General features: G+C 47.8%; 1 protein-coding gene and 1 pseudogene across 2 annotated transcripts; both read left to right on the top strand.

Annotated features, from left to right (window-relative positions):
- Nucleotides 1–385: 385 nt before the first annotated feature.
- On the top strand, nucleotides 386–8,446 carry LOC136049527 (ATP-dependent RNA helicase DDX25-like). 2 transcript variants are annotated; one of them, XM_065737830.1, is made up of 9 exons: nucleotides 386–404; nucleotides 2,972–3,107; nucleotides 3,826–3,928; nucleotides 4,176–4,290; nucleotides 4,849–5,026; nucleotides 5,337–5,574; nucleotides 6,154–6,316; nucleotides 7,156–7,344; nucleotides 8,385–8,446. In XM_065737830.1, the coding sequence occupies exons 3-9, from the start codon at nucleotides 3,890–3,892 to the stop codon at nucleotides 8,444–8,446; spliced, it is 984 nt and encodes a 327-aa protein (XP_065593902.1). In that variant the 5' UTR covers nucleotides 386–404; nucleotides 2,972–3,107; nucleotides 3,826–3,889. The 2 variants fall into 2 exon arrangements, with proteins under 2 accessions (XP_065593902.1, XP_065593900.1); XM_065737828.1 differs by lacking the exons at nucleotides 386–404; nucleotides 2,972–3,107 and adding an exon at nucleotides 3,211–3,272.
- Nucleotides 8,447–13,577: 5,131 nt separating this feature from the next.
- On the top strand, nucleotides 13,578–21,023 carry LOC136049759 (acrosin-like; annotated as a pseudogene).
- Nucleotides 21,024–22,562: the final 1,539 nt, after the last annotated feature.

Genomic DNA, 22,562 nt, shown 5'->3' with positions numbered 1-22,562 from the left:
TCCACGAACCCTCAGCGCCCCGTCCCGCTGCCGTGCCCCCCCCCCCCCCCCCGCCCTCCCGGGACATCCGCACTGCCGCCATTTTCCCTGTCGAACGGCGGCTCCATGGCGGCGGCAGCCTCAGGCGGCCGACAGCCGCATCGGCCGTCCCCGGGCGGCTACCTTAGCTCCAAGCCGCTCGGCCGGGACACCTTCACCTCTCTGCGCTGGGAGGGGTCCGTCTTCCCGGGCCCTCGGCGAGAGCTCCCCGGGCATCGTCAGGGTGAGGAATCCCACCTCGGCGCGGGGCTCCGGGGCCGGGGCCGGGGCCGGGGCCGGGGCCGTGCTGAGCCCTTCCCGTCGGTTCCCGTCCGCAGACCCCTCCGGCGCTAGTGAGGATGAGGAGAGCGAGGAAGAGGAGAGAGGTGAGTGCGGGCCTCGCATCGGCTCTGGGGAATGAAGACGGTGCGGACCGACAGGGCCGTGGCCCAATGCCGCCGCGCGTCCGTATCGCATCATCGCGTGGGGCTGTGTCCCCGCCCTGGTCGCAGTCGCCTCCTGCTGCTTTTTCAAATATTGGTCGCTTTCCCACAGGTTTTTCACAAATTCGTTGCTTTTTTCACAATTGTGACACCCCCCCACCCTTTTTTTTTTTTTTTTTTCCCAAGAATTCATTAATTTTTCCCGGAGTTTTTTCAGATTCGTTATTTTTCTCACAGGTCTCACAAATTCATCACCCGTTTTGAATAACTAATTTGACAATTCTTTCATGAATTCATTGGTTTTCTTCCACGTATTTTTCACAAATATTTCTAATTTCATTCATTCATCATTTCTTTTTTACCACTTTTCACCATGATTCTTCATAATTTTTTTTCTTCTGTGAATTCATTACTTTTTTCCCCTCACAATTCCTTTCATGAATTCAAGTTTTATCCCACTATTTTTTCACAAATCAGGTGATTCTTTTTAAAATTTTTTAACAAATTTATTGCTTTTTTCACACATTTTCACAGGTTTATCCCTTATGTTCCTGATTTTTTCGTTTTTTTTTCAAAAATTTCACAATTTGTCACGTTTTTTCATGATTTTTCACGATTTTGTCACATTTGACATATTCACAAATTCATTTATTAAAACAAAATTTGCAGACATTTTCACTTTTTTCACAAATTTACTACATTTTTCATGATGTGTCACGATTTCTTCACAAAATCATTGTGCTTTTTTTCGACAGTTTTTTCATAAATTCATCCCTATTTTTTTGTTGTTGTTGTTGTCGTTTTTACTGTTTTCTCCATGGATTCCTTGCTTTTTTTGATGCCTTTTTTTTTCTTTTGTAAAATTGTGGGTTTTTTAATGAATTTTTCACAAGCTTTTTTAATGAATTCATTGCTGCTTTCCCCACACTGCTTTTTTTTTTTTTTTCAGAAATCCACTCCTCTTTCTTTTTTTAGAATTCCATTGCTTTTTATGAATTCACAAATTTTTGAATTTGTAAATTCATCACTTTTTTTTTCATCACGAATTCATAGGGTTGTTTTTTTTTTAATTTTCCTATCAATTTTTCTCTGTTTTATTACTTCTTTTTTTTTTTTTTTCCTCCAGTGGTTCATGGAGGACTTTATTATTCTCATCGAGTTTTTTTTCCTTTTTTCCAGAAAATTTTCAGAATTTTTATCTCAAAGATAAGAATTTAATCTCAAAGATTTTTACAGTTTCCCCTTATTTCACAACCTTTTGTCACGACTTTTTCATTTTTTTTGCACAAATTAATTGCTTTTATTTCACAAATTTTATGACTATTTCACAAATTTTATCTCGTTTTCCCAACCAGTTTATCATTTTTTGACCAATTGATCTTTCCCCCTATTTTTTTCACGAATCCTTTTTTATATTATTATTTTTTAAATTTCCTCGAATTCAACACGTTTTATTTCCTCACAGCATGATAAGAAAGCAGAACAGATATCCTATTGTCCTGATAAGACAACCAAACAGATATCTCTGCTCAACACAATACCCATGGGAACGGGTTATGGCTCTCCTCCTTCAAAGCTGGAAATTTAGAGCAAAAATGACCCTTAGCTTTAGCCCCATGACCACTGGAGTTTGGAGTGTAATGAATCTGTATGTGCTGTGCCTTTAAATATGGAGTTGTTTCTCTCTTCAGTGTGCATGTTTGCTGGAGTGATCCCCCATGCACCCAGCACTGTAAATAAAGGGAATACCTGCTTGACATAACTCACTGGTGTGTCATGTTACTCTGTCAGTTTTCACGGTTTCCCTTTCATGAATTGATCAGATTTTTCATTAGTTTTTCACTTTCTTCACATTTTTTTTCCACTTCTTCACAAATCCATTGCTGCTTTTACACGAATTCATGCTTTGCTCTCCCTGTTCAGAAGACCTGGGTGAGAGCTGGCTGCTCACCACTTTTTCATCACTTTTTACACAATGTTTTCATTAGTTTTTTCACCTGTTTCTTCAAACATTGCACACATTTTTCAAAATTTCGGTTTTTTCATCATTTTTTTCATCATTTTCAGCACCGTGAATTTTTATGAATTTGTTGCATTCTTTTCACAAATTTTGCAGGAAATCATCATTTTTTCATGTTATTCTTTTCTTTTACGAATTCACGGTGCTTTCTCCTATGAACTTTTCATGGATACATTGTGGGGTTTTTGTTGTTATTGTTTTTTTCCCCTTTTTTGTTTGATTGATTTTTGCTGAATCCAGTGCGTTTTTTTCTCGCACAATTTCTTCACGAGTTTTTTTGTTCCTTTTTTCCCACAATTTTATCATGAATTCACCAGTTTTTTAATTTACAAATTCATAATCAATTTTTCTCACACTGCTTTTTTCTTTTTTTTTCCTCATTCATCCCTTTTTTGATGTATTCATTGCTTTTTAATCTTCTCGTTAATTTGTCCTTTTTTTTCACAGATTCATTGCTTTTCACACATTCATGTTTGTCCCCTCTTTGCAGAAGACCTGGCTGAGACCTCGCTGCTCAACAAGCTGCTCCACACCTCGCTGGTAGAGAACAGCCAGCGCGTGGAGGTGCTGCAGCAAGACCCCTCCTCCCCGCTCTACTCCATCAGAAGCTTTGAGGAGTTGCGCCTGTGAGTTCCCCAGCACCTGGCCTCGCACACCCCGGTTCCTACAGAACGCCCCAGATTGTGTTTTTTTCACAGGAAAAAGGAGCTTTTACAGGGCGTGTACGCCATGGGCTTCAACAGGCCATCAAAGATCCAGGCGAATGCTCTGCCCATCATGATGGCACATCCGTGAGTCCGGACCCCACAGGAAGGGATGAGCCAGCCCAACATTTTCAAAGGCATTTTTTCAACATTTGGGGTGACTTCTGCCCCCAGAGTGTGTGCATTGTGGTGCTCAGAGGCTGTCCTCCTACAACACTGATAGCAGTGGCTCCATCTTCAACTACCTGGGTGGTGACAGGGAAGGGAATGGGAAACACTGAATAAGAAATCAGGAGCGTAACTGAAGTAACAGGACCAGTTTTTATAATTGATTATTCTAATCACGAGACTAAGTACTGGGTGTTTGTGAAAACTGAAAGCAGCTGTATTGTTTGACTCGTGGGTGGTGAAAGGAGTGGGACAGACAGTTTTGATGGTGTATGGAAGTACAATTGTTGATTGTATATGGAAGTGTAAATGTTGATGGTAAGTGGAAGTGTTAATGGTATGTGGAAGTGGAATTGTGGAAAAAAATACAGAAGGGTTAAGGAAAAGAGTGAGTTTGAGATCTTGGAGCTTGTGATTTTGTGCCGGGCGAGGCAGATGCCCCAGACTTTCGCTGCTAACATTTCCCTTGCAGACCCCAAAATCTGATTGCACAGAGCCAGTCTGGGACGGGGAAAACAGCAGCATTTGTCCTGGCAATGCTGAGCAGACTGAAAGGTGCTGAGAGTTTTCCACAGGTAATGCAGCAGGGGCAGAGCCACTGGGATGCTGGGTCAGGGCAGAGATCTGGGTTCACTCTCATTGAGTATGGCTTTGCGGTGTCTGCAGGCAGAGCTCTGGGTTTGTGTCTGTTTTGTCTGGGAGACAATAATCTCAAGCATCTTAATTGCTATTCTTTATAGTTTCAAGCATCGTCACTGCTGCTCATCATAACCTCAAGCGTCATTATTGCTGCCGTTGCCTAACACCTCTCCCTCTCCCCAGTGCCTATGTCTCGCTCCCACCTATGAGCTGGCCCTGCAGATTGGCCACGTGGTGGAGAAGATGGGGCAGTTCTGCAGTGACATCAAGGTCACCTATGCTGTGCAGGGCAACAGAGGTTAGTCCAGCCCTGATGAGTGATTACAGCATGAGTATGAGGATGCTCCATAAGCCCTTGAGTGACAGGGGTTGTGCGGAGCTTGCTGAAGGAACCTGCATTCATATGTGCTGCTGCTAAGGAGCTACCCTTGCGGCCACTGGCTTCTTTTTTGATGTGGGACACCCATTTTGCTGGTGTCCAACCCCAAAAATCTGCAGGGAAGCACTAACCTCAGAAATTGCTACCGGTGATGGAGCTCCTCTTTGGAACTGAGAAAATGGGGGAAAAATCATGATCAAACTGACAGAAACGCATGATTTGTTGAGTCTGTATCCTGCCGGAAATCCCTTTGTGTATTGCTTTGCCCATTCCTTGTCCATTCCTTCCTTGCTCCTTGTCCATTTCTTTACTGTTCCTTGTCTTTGCCTTTTCTTGTTTCCTTTCCCATCTATTCCCTGTATTTTTGCCCACCCCTCAGCTGTCTCCCATTTTTTGCCCACCATTTGCCTGTCTCTTTCTCCTTTTTTAAGCTGCCCTTTGCCCCTCCCTTTCCCTTTTGCCCCCCCCCTCTGGCAGTGTCCCCAGGCACTGTGCTGGAGGAGCAGGTTGTAATTGGCACGCCGGGCACCATGCTGGACTGGTGCTTCAAGCGGAGGCTGCTCAACATGAAGAGGATCTGCATGTTTGTGCTGGATGAGGCTGACATCATGATTGACACGCAGGGATTCTCCTCCCAGAGCGTCCGCATCCAGAGGTGAGTTACGGAAACCTGCTTTTGGCATGGGAAAGTGCAAAAGGAGGGAGGAAGAAGGTAAGATTTTTCACAAACTGCTTGCTTTGTCCAGAATGTTGTTTTTTTTTTTTCCTGAAAGACTCACGTTCACTGTTAAATAGGAAGATTTTCACCAAAAAATGCTATTGCACAAGTCCCCAGTGCTAATGAGTTCCAAGAGCTAACAAACTGTCAGTGCTCTTGAGTCCACAGTGCCTTGTAGTTCCTCTTTTTAATGAATTCTTAGTGCTTAATGAGCTGCTAGATCTAATGAGCTCTTCTCCTGCCCTAGGGCTCTTCCCAGGGGCTGCCAGATGCTGCTTTTCTCTGCCACCTTCAAGGAAACTGTCTGGAAATTCGCCCTGCAGATTGTCCCAAGCCCCATCATCATCAAGCTGCGACAGGAGGAGCTCACTCTGACCAACATTAGGCAGTATTACTTTGTCTGCAGAGACTGGGAGCAGAAGTACGAGGCCCTCTGCAACCTTTACGGCAGCATCACCATTGGCCAGGCCATGATCTTCTGCCAGGTACAGCTTATCTGCAACCAGCAAGCTGCTAGTGATCTGTCTGGCATGATAAACCCAAGTGTGAACTCAGTGCTGCTCCACAGATGGCCACAATGAGGGAGCAGATGTCAGAGAGGGATGGGAAACACACAGAGCATTTAAAACTCGATGTGGTAACAGCCTAATAGTTGAGACCATGTTTACTTGACTACAGTGGTGGGCGTTGCATGGAAACCAGGCTGTTTCCTCAAACCTTTATACTTTGTGTCTAGCAAAGGCACTTTGTGACCAAACTTCTTCCATACCTGGGTCATTTTGCTCCTTTGTGTCCTAACAAAGGCACTTTGCATCCCAACTTCATGCTCATCTTGCCTTATTTTGAGGCTCTGCCAACTCAGAGCACCAGGGACTCAGTGGAAAGGAGAATGGGCATTGGGAATGTGAAGGACTGGCACTGACTGAGTAAGGATTTGGTAAAGTGATGTATTGGCATTAAGTTAGAGGAGCAGTAGTAAGGATTTGGGGAAGTTGAAAGATCATTGATTGAGAGCAGCAGTTGCAGAGCTGCTAGGGAAACTCGGCCTTTTCCCACTCATGCAGACCCGCCGGAGCGCAGACTGGCTCTCGGTGAAAATGATTCAGGATGGGCACCAGGTGGCCATGCTGACAGGAGAGCTGTCCATCGTGCAGAGAGCCGACGTCATCCAGAGGTTCCGTGATGGCAAGGAGAAGGTTCTCATCACCACCAACGTCTGTGCGAGAGGTCCGTCCCAAAAACAGACACTCTGAAGTGTGTCTGTCGTGCCGTGTCCAGTATCCGGGAGCAGAGGAGCTCCTTCAGCAAGAGTGAAATGAGTGAGCAAAAGGTCATGGGGATGAGCTTCGTGGCAGGATTTCAGAAACGGAGAGTAAGAGTGCAGTGCTAACGTAGGTGCTCAAAGGGAGCAGTGTGGCTCCCTCTGAAAGTGTGGCTTAGCAGGCTGGATGGTGTAGATGTGCCATGCTGTAGGGCGATTTGTGAGAATCTCAGGTCGTCTCATATAAGTCTTTGGTAAGACAGTGCTTCCGTATCTGTTTAAATTCTTCTTCTGAGAGCAGGGGTTTACTTACATGCGACCTTCCACATGTGAGAGGTCAGTCCCAAAAACAGACACTCTGAAGGGTGGAAATCCACTTGCTTTGCCCCTTGCCCTATGAAAATTACTTTGCTCTGAGCCCTTCGCTTTGAACAAGTTTAACACTTAGGTTCCGTGCTTCAAATTTCCAGTCATGCAGAATTTTATCATGAAGGGTGAGACTTTTGTTGATATGATTCTGTGAATTGGGAAAACATTATCACAGTGGGGACTCGAAGGCAAAAGAGATGATAAATACAAGCGTTGACAAGAAGAAAATAATGGTCTGAAGTGCAAGGAAAAATGGGTCAGAAAGGCAAGAAAAGAGGGATCAGAATGGGAATTTGAGAGAAAAAGTGATCAGAAGTGCAAGTGAAGCAATGATCTTGTCTAGCATGTGTATTAATTAAGAAGCAACCTTTGGAAGGGGGTGGGAGGTGGCTTTTAGGGCTCTAGAAAGCTCTTTTGAGAATCCTCTGTCACTCAGGTATTGATGTGGCCCAAGTCACGATTGTGGTGAACTTCAGCCTTCCCATCGACCATCAGAAGCAGCCAGATTTTGAGACCTACTTGCACCGCATTGGACGGACAGGGCGCTTCGGGAAGAAGGGCCTTGCCTTTAGCATGGTGGACAGCCACAGCATGCACCTCGTGCACTGCATAGAGGAGCATTTCCGTGAGTGCTGTCTGTTCCCTTGTTAACCCCTGTTACTGCAGTGCAGCCAGGGACTCAAAGCTCACCACCTCCTGCCTCCAATTTTCCATGGTAGCTGGAACTTAGTTTTTGCTAAAAACAGATGAAAGAAGAAAATACAGGGAGTGAGACTTTGCAGAGACAGAGTTGAGAAACAATAAGGTATAATAGTAATGATATAAAACAAGAAAACAGACTACAAGAGTCAGGAGGAGGGCTGAGTACAGTGACCTGCTCCGTATTGTAACTGGCCCATTTTCTGCTTTCTTTGGCCTCTTTTTCTCTGTGTTTCTCCCTGCTGACTCCTCTTCCATGTTCTGTTACGGGTTTCTGACAATTCTGTGATTCAGTTCCCTCACCCTTCCCACATCAGGTGCATTTTTCTCACACTTTTCCCAGTTACAAAATGCAGGATGATGCCCCTCGGGTGGTCCCTGTGATAACTTGCCAATTAATGAGCTTTGTTTGATGTAATTGTTTACATGTTTGTTCCTCTCAGTTTTCTCTCTCTTTTTCTCCTACTTTCTTTGTTTCCCAAAGATGAGACATGGTGAAAAGAGACCAGTGTGTGATTTCCAAGGTGAAAAACCAAGTGGATTAATGCCTTTTGTCTGATTTTATTCTTCATTCTCTACAGTCAATCATAATGTTGCGATTGAAGGGATAAAAAATGCCTTACAAGGATAAAACATCTTCCAGGTGTTCCTTGTTTTTAAGATAGAATATCTTCCAAATCTTCTGGGTTTTTTTTAGATGAAAATATTGTAATGAGTGTTTGTTGTTTTGGGGATGAAACATCTTTCAAAAATTTTACATTAATTCCTAGTGAGTGATGGAAATTGGTGTGGGAACCCAGATCACGTTTCACCCTAACCCAAATTGATGCTTTTCACTTAAACCCTCTGTACAGATCCTGTTGTTTTTTTGTTTGTTTTTTTTTAGTAGCCCTGAAGCACTGTCACCTTGCCATTGCCAGGGACATCTTTCCTTCTTGCACTAATAACATTTTTTCCTTTCTACAGAGACAAAGATCAAGAGGCTGGACCCAGGTTGCATGGACAAGATCGAGGAGCTGGAAAACTGAGCAAAAAACGTGGCTTAGCTCTAAAGAACTCACTCTTTTGTTTAAAATGTATGGGAGATCTCGTAGTTTTCTATGTTCCTGGAGGTACTTGGTTTTGTTGTGACATTTTAGGAGAGTAGGGGAAAAATCCTCACCCTAAAATAATTATTCTGATTAGTTTCCTTGGTGTTATGGGGGAATGTACACTGGTGTTTTATGGAAATGCTTCTTGGTTTGGGGGCAGTGTTTGCCTGTTTGGGATACTTTTGCCCTGTTGCGGGTTCTGTTCCTTGTTTTGAGGTGGTGTTCTATGGTTCTGGGGCACCACTTGTTGTCTGAGGGTACTGTTCCTTGTTTTGTTTTGTTGTTGTTGTTGTTTTGTCTGTGAAAGAAATGAGTTTAAAGCAGACAAGTCCCAGTTCCGCTATCTTGGTGTCTGAGGTTTGTGTGGAAACCTGTTTTGAAGGGAGGAAGTACTCTTCTGTAATGTGTTAACTTAATTGCAGGGAGTGTGAAGAGGAGTTGGAAGCTTTGGGGAGCCAAAAAAAACAGTTAATTAAAGATAATAAACACAAGGGAAAATTGCTATTTTTTTTCATGATTTCTTCCTTCTTTTAAATACCCTACTATAAAACCAGTTCAATGCTAAATGATCCTGTCGTTTTAGAGGGTGCGACATCAAAAACACGCAGTTAACTCCAGTGATTTCCAGTGACTCCAGGGAGAATGTGGGCCCCCTACTAGGTCAGGGGGCTGTTCTGGTAACGGGGGATGCTGAGAGGGCAGAGCTACTGAGCACCTTCTCGCTTCTGTCTTCAGCAAAAAAGCTCTCCCTCAGGAATCCCAGACCCTGGAGGTTAGTGAGAGGGTCTGGGAAATGGGAGACTTTCCTTCAGTCAGGGAAGGGCTGGTCAGTGAGCACCTAGGCAATGCTAATGTTCATAAATCCACGGGACCTGATGGGGTGCATCCACGGGTGCTGAGGGAGCTGGCGGAGGTGGTCGCTGAACTGCTCTCTATCATCTTTGAGAGGTCTTGGAGAATGGGGGATGTGCTTGATGACTGGAGGATAGCCAGTGTCGCTCCGGTCTTCAGAAAGGGCAAGGAGGAGGATCCTGGTAATTATAGGCCAGTCAGCCTCACCTCTGTCCCTGCAAAGGTGATGGAACAGCTTGTTCTGGATGCCATCTGCAGACAATTGGAAGAAAAGGAGGTTATCAGGAGTAGCCAGCATGGGTTCACCAAGGGGAGGTCATGCTTGACCAACCTGGTGGCCTTCTATGACGTTGTCACTGGCTGGGTGGATGGGGGGAGGGCGGTGGGTGTAGTCTACCTTGACTTCAGCAAGGCATTTGATCCTGTCTCCCATGACATCCCTATAGCAAAGCTAAGGATGTGTGGGATAGACGAGTGGACAGTGCAGTGGGTTGAGAACTGACTGACTGGCAGAGCGCAGAGGGTTGTTGTTGGCAGTGCAGAGTCCGGTTGGAGGCCTGTGACCAGCAGTGTCCCCCAGGGGTCCGTGCTGGGTCCAGTCTTGTTCAACATCTTCATCAATGACCTTGATGAGGGCATAGTGGCCATCCTCAGCAAGTTTGCTGATGATACGAAGCTGGGAGGATTGGCTGACATGCCTGAAGGCCGTGCTGCCATTCAGCAAGACCTGGACAGGATGCAGAGCTGGGCAGTCAGAAACCAGATGAAATTTAACAAAAGCAAGTGTAGAATCTTGCACCTAGGGAGGAATAATTGCATGCACCAGTACAGGCTGGGGGATGAGCTGCTGGAGAGGAGCTCTGTAGAGAGGGACCTGAGTGTCCTGGTGGACGACAGGTTGACCATGAGCAGTGTGCTCTCGTGGGCAGGAGGGCCAATGGCATTCTGGAGTGCATTAAAAAGAGCGTGGCTAGCAGGTCAACGGAGGTGATCCTCCCCCTCAACTCTGCCCTGGGGAGGCCTCATCTGGACTACTGTGTCCAGTTCTGGGCTCCCCAGTACAAAACAGACAGGGATCTCTTGGAAGGACTCCAGCGCAGGGCCACAAAGATGGGGAAGGGCCTGGAGGATCTCCCCTATGAGGAAGGGCTAAGTGAACTGGGTCTCTTCAGCCTTGAGAAAAGAAGACTGAGAGGGGACCTGATCCAGGTTTATAAATATCTGAGGTGTGGGGGACAAAGTGGCGAGGCCAGACTCTTTTCAGCAGTGCGTGGAGACAGGACGAGGGGGAACGGACAGAAACTGCAGCACAGGAGGTTCTGCACGAATGTGCGCAAGAACTTCTTTACGGTGAGGGTGACGGAGCACTGGCACAGGCTGCACAGGGGTTGTGGAGTCTCCTTCTCTGGAGATATTCAAGACCCACCTGGACACCTACCTGTGCGACCTGGTGTAGGGAACTGCTTTGGCAGGGGGGCTGGACTCGATGATCCCCTGAGGTCCCTTCCAACCACTATGATTCTGTGATTTTCTCAGGTCCGCTGGCTAACCGGAGACATCCTGGAGGACTGGAGGCTGGCAAATGTGACCCCTATTTTCAGAAAGGGACAGAAAGATGATCCTGGTAGCTACAGAGCTATGTCTTACCTCGGTGCCAGGGAAGGTTATGGAACAGTTAATATCAGGAGCCATCATGGATCAATTAGAACTTAATGATGGGATCAGGCCCAGTCAGCATGGGTTTCATGAATCCTGTCTGACAAACTTGATTTCATTTTATGACAAAGTGACTCCCTTAGTGGATGAAAGTAAAACTGTTGATGTGGTCTACCTGGACTTAAGAAGTAAAGCTTTTGACACTGTTCCCCACAGCATCCTCACGGAGAAGCTGGCTGCCCGTGGTTTGGATGGGCACACACTCTGCTTGGTGAAATGCTGTCTGGGCCCAAAGAGTTGTGGTCAATGGAGCTGTCATGGTTTTATGAGTTTTGGTACTGGTACTCCACATCATAACATCATGTAGTGCATTAAGAGTTAAGGAGAATCTTGCCACTTTATACCTAGGAACTGAATTTCCTGTGCAGGCCCTTTCACTTTGCTTCGCTTGATAGCAAAGCCAGCTCACAGAAGGATCTGGATTATTCTCTCCTTTCTCAAAAACTTCCCCTGCTGTATTGCCCCACACAATGATATCATCAATGTATTGTAAGTGCTCGGGAGCACCGCCCTGTTCCAATGCAGTTTGGACCAACCCATGGCAAATGGTTGGGCTGTGCTTCCACCCCTGGGGCAAACGGTTCCAGGTGTACTGAACGCCCCTTCACGTGAAGGCAAACTGTGGCCTGCATTCTGTGGCCAAAGGAACTGAAAAGAAGGCATTGGCAATCTCAGTGGTGGCATACCACTTGGCTGCCTTTGACTCCAGTTCGTACTGAAGTTGAAGCATGTCCAGCACAGCTGCACTCAGTGGGGGTGTGACTTCATTCAGGCCACGGTAATCTACTGTCAGCCTCCATTCTCCACTGGCTTTACACACCGGCCATATGGGGCTGTTAAACGGTGAGTGAGTTTTGCTGATCACTCCCTGGCTCTGTAGCTGACGGATCAGGGTATGAATGGGGAGCAAGGAATCCCTGTTGGTGCGGTACTGCTGTCTGTGGACTGTTTCTGTAGCAATAGGTACCTGCTGCTCTTTTACTTTCAGTACCCCCACAACAGACAGATCTTCTGACAGGCCAGGTAAAACAGACAGCTGCTGAATGTTGTCTGTGTCCACAGCAGCTATTCCAAAAGCCCATCGGTATCCCTTGGGATCCTTGAGATATCCCCTTCTGAGGTAATCAATACCAAGTATGCATGGAGCCCCTGGGCCAGTCACAATAGGATGTTTTTGCCAGTCTTTACCAGTGAGGCTTATTTCAGCCTCCAACACGGTTAACTCTTGGGAACCCCCAGTCACCCCAGAAATATAGATTAAGTCTGTCCCTTGGTGACTCGAGGGCATTAGAGTGCACTGTGCACCAGTGTCCACCAGGGCCTTATATTTTTGTGGTTCTGATGTGCCAGGCCATCGAATCCACACAGTCCAATACACTCTATTATCCCTTTCCCCTACCTGGCTGGGGGGCAGGGGCTATTGTGGCTGGTAGGTACCTCGCTCAGTTCTGAAGGAGTACTGTTCAGACAGGAGGATGTCTCTTTCAGGTTGGAGGGCACCTTGCTGAGATTGGAGACCATCTTGTTGAGACTGAGGGTTGTTGAGTTCAGACTGGAGGGCATCTTGCTCAGTTTGGAGGGCATCTCTTACAGGCTGGAGGGCGTCTTTCTCGAACTGAAAAGCAACTTGCTTGGTCTGGAGAGCGTCTCGATCAGACTGGAGGCTGTCTAAATTGGACAGGAGAGTCTGATTGTCAGCTAAAAGGCTCTTTCTGGATCTGGACACTATCCCTTTCGGCTCAGAGACTCTCTCGCTCTATTTCAGAAACCCTATGCCTCTCTGGGATAGTACTGAATGAGATCTGATTGGCATAAGCCAAACCCCAAATAATTTGGGTCTCCTCAGATCTGTTTGAGCCGCAACATCCCTGTCTCAAATATCTGCTTAAGTTCTCAGGATCTTGCAGGTGCTCGGGGAAAAAGTCCCAGTACATTCTGAGCATTAAAAGGGGAAAAATGGTGAAATGCAGTCCTTTTAAGAGCAGTTTAAAAAGAGAAAGCATTTTTTTTCTTTTCTAAAACTAGCTGGCAGCACCCAAAAAGTTTGCAAATATCCCAGGACAACTGGCAGTACGCCCAGACTTCAAGGTCGTGTTTTGCCGTACAGCACCCGCAGAGAGATTCACTCTAAAAGTATGTTTCTGCCCAGCTAAGGCAGCTGGTTTTGCCCCACGTTGGGCGCCAAAAATGTCAACAGTTTACGGGCAGGTTTGGCCCGGTTCTGTGACGATTGGTGCAGTGGACCCACGGACCCATGCCCCAGGAAAGGGGAAGGGAAAGGGAAAAGGGAGATGGGCCTAGGAACAAAACAGCAGCAATGATCTGAGGAGGAAAGCTAATTTACTAAATAGATATCAGAAAGCAAAATAACACAGTCTAATAAAATATAACTGGAATTAAAGCTAATAAATAAAATGTGCAAGAGAGAGTGTCCAATAATGTGTCTGTTGTGGGGGTACTGAGGCAGCCGCCGCCATGGAGCCGCCGTTCGACAGGGAAAATGGCGGCAGTGCGGATGTCCCGGGAGGGCGGGGGGGGGGGGGGGGCACGGCAGCGGGACGGGGCGCTGAGGGTTCGTGGAGTCAGAGATAGGAATGGCAGGGAACATGGAGACGAGGATAGGGACAGGAACCGCACCATGGGCTGCGAGGAATCGTGGGGACGAGGGTAGGAACAGGGACTCCACCGTCGGGTGTGAAGGGATTTGGGCAGGGATAGGGCCTCTGTTCCCTTTTCTGTCAGCACCCAGGTAGTTGGGGATGGAGCCGCTGCTGTCAGTGTTGTAGGATAGCCTCTGAGCACCACAGTGCACGCTCTCTGAGGCCAGAAGTCTCTCCAGGTGCTGGAAAAATGCCTTTGGAAATGTTCCCATCGTCCAAATCTGTGTTTCCAAATCAATCCAGTAGGGATCTCCTATTTGTGCTCATTACTGTTAATTAGACGTTAACACATCAAAACACCTTTCTCATTTTCACGTTGCTTTCCAGGCTCAAGTTTAAGTTATGGACTGTAAAAAAAAAAAAAAAAAAAAAAGTGTCAGAGTTTAGTAAAATGTCACGTAGGAGAAATGTCCCCATGCAGCGTCCCTCCAGTGCTCAGGCACTGCCATAGGCACAACCCTAGAAACCTAGAAAAAAACCTAGAGCCGTACATTCCTAAAAATGTCGAAACTTAGAATCCTAGAAACCTAGTATCAGGGAATCCTAGCACCTTAGAATCCCAATGTCCTAGAATCCCAAAATCATTTAGGATGGATGAAGAAGAACTCAAAGGTTATCAAGCCCAACAGAGGAGATGCCATGCCACAGAAGTCCCTGCAACTGCTCCGCAGCGCCACAGGCTCAGGGCCCAGCAGGGTGACATGCCACAAACAATGGGTGTTTGCCGCACGCAGATACAGGTGATATGCCATAGATAGGGTTTAGTAGTGGAGCTGGCAGTGCTGGGTTAATGGTTGGACGTGGTGGCCTTAGGTCTTTTCCAACCTCCATGAGTCCATAAAGGGAAGATCTCTGTAGGGGAGCTGCTGGCTGAGTGGCCTGAGAACTTTGGACCTCATGTTGTTTTACTTTTTCAACATCTCACTGTTAGAAAAACATGAGTATTACTTTTTAGACACTGTTAAACCAGCAAAGGAGGGGTTGGGTTTTCTTGAGAAGCCCCTCTAACGTGACATGGCTGTCAAGTGTCATCCACCTGCACTGAGTTCTTTCAAAGACACTCTTTGCCTCACCTAAGCCAATATTCCTCAGTTGTGCCAGCACAAACAATTCATAACTCTAGAATATGAATAGTGTCATGTTGTATTTAAATACAGCAAATAACGCAGCACTGATAAGATGTCTGCCAAATAACACACAGATCAGAGGCAGCCCAAAGGAAACTCTTCTGCCTGACTGCCCTCAGCAGCTCCTATGGTAAATGTCCAATTGGACCTGCAAGAGGAGCAGCAGCAGAGAGAGTGTGCGCGAGGAGCTGGGCTGGAGGAGATGGAAGCAGCAGAGAAGGGCAGCCTGCCCAGCCTGCTGCTGGGAGCAGGAGGGAGGTCTCGCCCCCCTGCCAGTCTCTTCCTCCACTCTAGCACTGCGTGAGTGCCAGCAGCTCCAAGCCCAAGCAGCCGGTGCTGCTGCGGGCTGAGTGGAGTTGGTCCTCCAAGAAAGCTTGCGGCCCCAGCGCCACATCCTGCCACGCAGGCTGTGCAGTAGGCCTGCTGCATCCATTCCAAGCTGGAGATTTGATCCTGATACAGACATGAAAGGAGACAAAGCTGCAGCCTGACTAGGAAGGGCCATTCCAAGTACTTCTAACAGCTGAAACAGCTGTAAGGACACCCGAGAAATGTTGGACTCACTACACTCGCATAAAAGTGTCCGCTAGCCCTGAAGCATAGAAGACTTGCCACAGAATAGACATCATTTCTTCCCAGGAGTAAAATTTGGTGCCAGAAATTGGTCAAACTGCTCTCCAAGCCCTGTAGGATCCTCAATCAAGGACATCCTTACTTCTCCGACTGTCTAGGACCCTGCATGGGATCAGCACAGGGCCACTCCCTCCCCCTGCCGAGGTGGCTGCTGCTTGGATTGCTTTAGAATTTTAAGGGGGGGGGCGGAGGGATGGGGAGGAGAGAAGGAGGGTGGGGGGGGCAGGTTATCTAAAGGATCCCGTTTTTGACTGCTTCTCTCCTTTTTCTTTTAAACTTTGATTCCTTCTCGTGAGGAACTGTTTTACTTCTTGCACCCATTAAAGTGGCATGAGCCAACTCTGTTTCAGAGAAAGGGGTCATAAGTTCATAAGTTCATAAGTTCATAAGGTTGGAAAGGACCTATAAGATCATCTAGTCCAACCATCCTCCTATCACTATCTCTACCCAACTACTAAATTAAGTCCTTTAGCACCTCATCTAAACGCTTCTTGAACAGCGCTAGGGATGGTGCCTCAACCACCTCCCTAGGCAGGCCATTCCAGTGCCTGACCACTCTTTCAGAAAAGAAATGCTTCCTGAGGTCTAATCTAAATCTTCCCTGGCGCAACTTGTGGCCATTCCCTCTCGTCCTGTCATTACTTATCAGGGAGAAGAGGCCTACCCCCTCCTCACCACAACCCCCCTTCAGGAAGTGGTAGAGTGCAATAAGGTCTCCTCTGAGCCTCCTCTTCTCCAGACTAAACAATCCCAGCTCCCTCAGCCGCTCCTCATAAGACTTGTGCTCCAGGCCCCTCACCAGTTTTGTTGCCCTTCTCTGAACACGCTCCAGGGCCTCAATGTCCTTCTTGTAGTGAGGGGCCCAAAACTGAACACAGTACTCGAGGTGCGGCCGTACCAGAGCTGAGTACAGGGGGATGATCACCTCCCTGCTCCTGCTGGCTACACTATTTCTAATACAGGCCAGGATGCTGTTGGCCTTGTTAGCCACCTGGGCACACTGCCGGCTCATGTTGAGCCGAGCATCAACCAACACCCCCAGGTCCTTTTCCTCTCTACATTCTTCAAGCCATTCTGCCCCAAGCCTATAGCATTGCATGGGGTTATTGTGGCCAAAGTGCAGGACCCGGCACTTGGTCTTATTGAACCTCATCCCATTTTGCTCAGCCCAGCTGTTCAGCCTATCCAAATCCCTCTGAAGGGCCTCCCTACCCTCAGGCAGTTTGACACATCCTCCCAGCTTTGTGTCATCTGCAAACTTACTGAGGGTACACTCAATTCCCTCGTCTAGGTCATCAATAAAGATATTAAACAAGATGGGCCCCAAAACTGACCCTTGGGGGACACCACTCGTAACAGGACGCCAGCTGGACTTAACTCCATTAACCACTACCCTCTGGGCACGGCCCTCCAGCCAGTTCTCCACCCAGAGAAGAGTGAACCTGTCCACACCACGGGCTGCCAGTTTCCTTAGGAGAATACTGTGGGAGACCGTGTCAAAGGCCTTGCTGAAGTCCAGGTAGACTACATCAACAGCCTTTCCCTCATCTACCTGTCTGGTCACCCAGTCATAGAAGGAGATGAGGTTGGACAAGCACGACCTGCCCCTGGTGAACCCGTGCTGGCTGGGTCTGATCCCTTTATTGCCATGCACGTGTCGTGTGATCTCCCTCAATAACATCTGTTCCATAACTTTCCCTGATACCGAGGTCAGGCTGACAGGCCTGTAGTTCCCCGGGTCTTCCTTACGGCCTTTCTTGAAGATGGGAGTCACATCGGCAAGTCTCCAATCTTGTGGGACCTCTCCAGATAACCAGGAATGCTGATAGATGGCAGAAAGTGGCTCGGCAATCACCTCTGCTAGCTCCCTCAGCACCCTTGGGTGGATCCCATCTGGCCCCATGGACTTGTGGCAGTTCAGATGGAGGAGAAGATCTCTGACAGTCTCTGCTTGAATCACAGGGGGTGCATTATGCACCCCGTCCCAGACTTCCAGGTCAGGGCAAGTACCATTTGGATAACTGTCCTGTTTATTAAAGACAGATGTGAAGAAGGCATTGAGAACCTCAGCCTTTTCCTTATCATCTGTGGTTATATTGCCTGCCTCGTTGAGTAAAGGAGGGAAATTTTCCTTAGTTTTTCTCCTGCTGTTAATATATTTGTAAAAGGGTTTCCTGTTCTCCTTTACAGCAGTAGCCAGCCTAATTTCAAGCTGGGCTTTAGCATTTCTAATTTTCTGCCTGCAGATCTTGGCCAGTTCTCTGTAGTCACCCCAAGTAGCCTGACCCATCTTCCAGAGGACATAGACTCTCCTTTTCTCTCGGAGTCTCAACAAAAGATCCCGGTTCATCCACACTGGTCTTTTGCTCCTCCGGCTTGACTTACAGGACTCCGGGACTGCCTGCTCCTGTGCCTTTAAGATTTCCATCTTGAAGAGCATCCAGGCTTCCTGGACCCCTTTACCCTTCAGGAGCAAGTCCCAAGGGACCCTTGCAACAAGTGTCCTGAACAGGTCAAAGTCTGCCCTCTGGAAGTCCAAGGTAATAGTTTTGCTAGTCACCCTCTTGACGGCACCCAGAATAGCAAACTCAACCATTTCATGGTCACTCTGGCCAAGACAATCTCCAACCTTCACATCCCCTACTAGTCCTTCCCTGTTAGTGAAAAGTAGGTCAAGCAAGGCATCTCCCCTGGTAGGCTCTTGCACCAGCTGAGTCAGGAAGCAATCATCCACACATTCTAGAAATCTCAAGGACTGCTTCCTCTGCGCAGTATTGTATTTCCAGCATATATCAGGGAAGTTGAAGTCCCCTGTTGGGGAAGTTGGGTCATGTGAATTCAAAGTCTGACTGACCCAATCTTTGTCAGTCCCGTAGTTTGGCCAAAATACTGACGCCTTGAGTATTGGCTTTTCACATCACACCAATACATCATACCTGACCGTGGTTTTCTTATCACTTGTTTTAGGGTTGTTTCCCCAATTTCTGATCATCCTACCCAGGGGGAGTATCCTTAGGCACAATCCCAGGGACCTTTTTTCCCTGTTCTTGGCAGCTCCTATTCTCCATCCCTCCAGAACGCTGCTGTGAACTTCCCTGCTTACAAGCTACCACACTCTGACCCTCAGATTAAATAGAGGTGTGCTGCTGGCACTTCATCAAGTGCACAGGGTACCACACACCAACAGCCACCTTCCTGAGACTCTTCTGACACCACTACAGCCACTTTGTCCATGTCTGGCCGGGCCCCTTGTGGGACGACTGAACTGTGGATTCAGCACTCGTTTTGCACTGAAGTGCATCTCAGTCATGCACACTCAAGAGTCTCACCTAACCCCCAAGTCAAGAATTAAATTCTCTTACCTTGCTCACTGCATGAAGTTACCAGGTCTATGTATCAATTCCTGTGCCTATACCTTCTCCCCCTTCTTCAGTCTTTTACAGAGTCTGTCTCTTTTAAACAGTCTCAGTCTCTTGTCAGCCATTTTGGGGAGATATCCCGCTTCTCCAAACAGGACTGCTGAACTTATCAGGGTGCGCCTCTCCTGTGCGTGGCAGAGACCCCTGAAAGGCAGTGGATCCCAGATGAGGTCCTCAAATTGCCAAGAAATGTCTGAGATAATTTTTAGGAGACAGGATCTCTGGTGAAGGAATGTTTAATTTGCGTTTGCAATGGCAGTCACCCTGCCAACAGGAGTGCCTCTATGGGAACACCGTTACAGCTTTTATATGTTTTCCCACAAACTTACCCCGTCCCATTTTCCCATTGGCTGGGTATTCCAGGTTCGCAATCTTACACATTTTGACATTTGTTAATTCGTATTCTACCTTGTACAAGCAAAGGTTTGCATCTGAAATTACATTCTGATTCTTACTTTATCTTGCCGCCAGCCAGTCGCCGTCCTCTTGTTTCCAAGATGTCTCAGAGCTCATCGTATTTACACGGTGGTTTTCTCCAAGGCTTCTTCCCTTCTGTCCAGGGGACATTTCTTTTGTTAAACAAAGAGCGCTGGGGGGTGTCAGGTCTTCCCGATGCCTCTTCAGACAGGCAAGTTCCAACTTGCACTCACCTCCTTGGACACGTCATGTGACAAAATATTACATCTATATTCATACTGGATAAACATAAATACGAGTTACTAGCTATTCCTGTATATCGCTAATCAATTTGCAGTCTTTAGTTCTAATTTCTGTGATGCTAAATGGCCACAGAGACCATGAACTAAATTCTTATCTTGTTCTCCTACAGAAACAACATTCTATTCTCACACTGGTTTTCAGGCACGGGACACGTGTTGCAGAGGGTCCCTCATCAGCCCACGGTGGGTGCTCTGCAAAGCGTACTGCTTTGGCCACCCCAGGTAAGGGCCGTCCCCTTCCCTGCAGAACAGCCAGCACGGGACCGCAGGTTCCAAGGCCAGGCACGTGCCCAAGGCAGAGCAGCGATGTCACAACCCTCTCCTCTATAGCTCCGCTCCTTCTCACCTCCCTCTCCATCTACCTCCCAGCTACGTTCTGGAGTCGTGTGTGGTGATCGGTGCCAACGATTTAACTCATCTGGGCCAGGAGGTCGAAGCGTGCACTTTGTGATACTTCACAAATATTGTAACAACAACATCGCACTGCTTGAATTGGACTGGCCTGTCCACTGCAGCTACTACATCCAGCTTGCCTGTGTGCCCGACACCTCGCTGCACGTGGCTGAGCTCACAGAGTGCTGTGTCAGCGGCTGGGGTATCACACACGTGAGATGTGAGTGTCCAAAACACACGGGTGTCCCGACTTAAAGCGAAACCAGGAGTGACGCCATGGCAGTGTGTCCATGGAGACGGAATGGGTCTGAGTCATTTCCCAAAGCAGGGAAACGGCGGTACATCTCAAGACACAAAGCCAAGACCTAGGGAAGGTGCCTCTTCTGTTCTGTGCTCACAGCTGCAGAAACTGCCCAAACTGCTGAGGGTCCTGCAGGAGGCCAAGGTCCAACTCATTGACTTCAACCTCTGCAACAGCAGCCGGTGGTACAGAGAGGCCATCCATACCCACAACGTGTGCGCTGGTTATCCGCAGGGCGGCATCGACACCTGCCAGGTAGGAGCTGCACGCCGACACGCAGCCGTGCTGTGCCCGCGAGCCGCCCTCCAGTAACGCTCTGCGTTTCTCTCCCCCACTGCAGGGCGATAGCAGTGGCCCTCTCGTGTGCAGAGACAGCAACGCCGACTACTTCTGGCTCGTCGGTGTGACCAGCTGGGGGAAAGGCTGCGCCAGGGCGTTTCATCCTGGCATCTATACCTCCACCCAGGACTATTAAGACTGGATCCTGCGACAGATGAAAGCAGCGCCCCACCCAACATCATGGATGTGGAGTCATTTCATGACCACCTCATCCCACTATCACGAGACAAAGCCAGTGCCAACACCAACACAACAGAGCATGTCAGGCTCCTGTCCATACCCGGTCCAGAAACTTAAGGAATTCTTCACTAGGGTGCAGGAGCTCCTGCGGACTCCAAGGAGAAGCAAGGCTTAAATAGCCGCATGACCCACAGCAGGCTGCAGTGCACCACGACCCTTTTCTTCAGGGGTAATACCTAATGGCAGCCCCAGCACCGAAGCCTTGCTCTGTCCTGTCTGCTGCGTTCTCATTGCACACAAATGTTGAAGTTTACTCAGTTGGATGAATAAAGCTTCTTATTTTCACTGCTATCCATGTCTCTGCTCAGTTCCATCTCAGGAAACTTTCCTCCTTTTCTCAGGTACCTGGTGGGAGCTGGCTTGCTCTGCTCTGCATGCTGCTCCCCCTCCTTCAGGGTGTCGGCCAACCCTGAAAATCACCAGCTGCTGCTGCAGCTGTTCAATCCAGACAGATTTGGAGTCAAGCAAGGACATCAGTGGGGCTTCAGAGCTCCTGGGCTCGGTTGCAAGGGCACAGACCAGCTGCAGTTTTGCTGAATGATTACAGAACAGGGGATTTATGCTTGCGTTTACCTCTGAGGTTACATTCCCTAAGGAGCCCTGAAATACAGGATTTTACAGATGGAAGAGGAGAAAGGGAGAAGGGAAGTGTCTGCATCTAGCAAAATGCAAAACCAGGCACATTCTGCTTTCAAGGGAAAGCTGGACCTTCCCTGCACTGCTCTCTCCAATTCCTTAGGTTTTCCACTCTCAGGGATAGCACAATGTGCTTGCCACCCATAAATCAGCTTTTGCCACCACCTAGAAGCTGGAAGAGTGATTTCTGTAGAATCTATTGTGGAAGGTCTGGATTGCATCCCACCAGCTGCATACCATCCCCTGCTCTGGAGAACAAGGAAGTCCCAACACAATTAACTTTCCGTTGCAGCCTCAAAACTAGTCTCTGCTTTCCAAGCAGGTACTTCTATTAGAACCAAGCTGTTCACTGCACTGGTGAAAGCAGCAGTCGTTCACCTGCTCTGTCTGTGCAAGCTCTGTATCAGTGACCAAGCAAATGGAGCATGAGACAGGGATGACCTTGGCATGTACCTCGACACTGTCTTTGGTTACTCCTTGCTAAAAAGCCACCCCGGAAGGCCCTTGACACCTGCTAATGTCCAGAGGAGCAGCAGCACTCACCTCAGGAGAGCTATCACTGATAAGAGAACTCGACAAAGAGCAAGACTGCCATCAAGAATAAGATGCTGGCTCAGAGCAAGTACATTAGCCATCAGGTGCACACTATCACTTCCCTGCCCCTGGAAAGGATGCAGAAAGGTAAGGAAAATCCCTCCTCAAAGTGACCATTGTTACCAGTAATCTTCCAAGGCATGGGTGTTTTCTGGAAGCTTACCTTAGGTCAGCATAACATGCCCTGAACGGCCAAAAGAAGATCTTTAGGATACTTCAGGAGGTGCAGGCAGACTGCTATTGTGGGGTGGAGAGGGAAAACTTCAGCCTCGGTGCCTGCAACCTGTGAGCAACTTGCTGCAGAGCTTCCTTGGAAAGAACAAGAGAGTTAGAATGGAATCTTCTGCAGAGAAGACAGCAAACTGGCTCAGGTTTTACCTGGATAAAAAAAACGAAATGGTTACAAGACTAAATCCGGCTTGAG

This window comes from Cyrtonyx montezumae, unplaced genomic scaffold (genome assembly GCF_038088225.1).
Source record: "Cyrtonyx montezumae isolate F1298 unplaced genomic scaffold, pur_monq_1.0 scaffold_21, whole genome shotgun sequence".
Lineage (NCBI taxonomy): Eukaryota > Metazoa > Chordata > Aves > Galliformes > Odontophoridae > Cyrtonyx > Cyrtonyx montezumae.
The sequence above is the reverse complement of the archived record's forward strand: the minus strand, read 5'-3'. Positions and strand labels throughout refer to the sequence as shown.

What these genes read in the sequence shown, in the direction of transcription:
- LOC136049527 (XM_065737828.1), top strand. Translation starts at nt 3,211, where the DNA reads ATGGGCTTCAACAGGCCATCAAAGATCCAGGCGAATGCTCTGCCCATC. An exon ending in CAGAGCGTCCGCATCCAGAG is followed by an intron (nt 5,027 to 5,336) that starts GTGAGTTACGGA and finishes CTCCTGCCCTAG; the next exon opens with GGCTCTTCCCAGGGGCTGCC. An exon ending in AGGCCATGATCTTCTGCCAG is followed by an intron (nt 5,575 to 6,153) that starts GTACAGCTTATC and finishes CCACTCATGCAG; the next exon opens with ACCCGCCGGAGCGCAGACTG.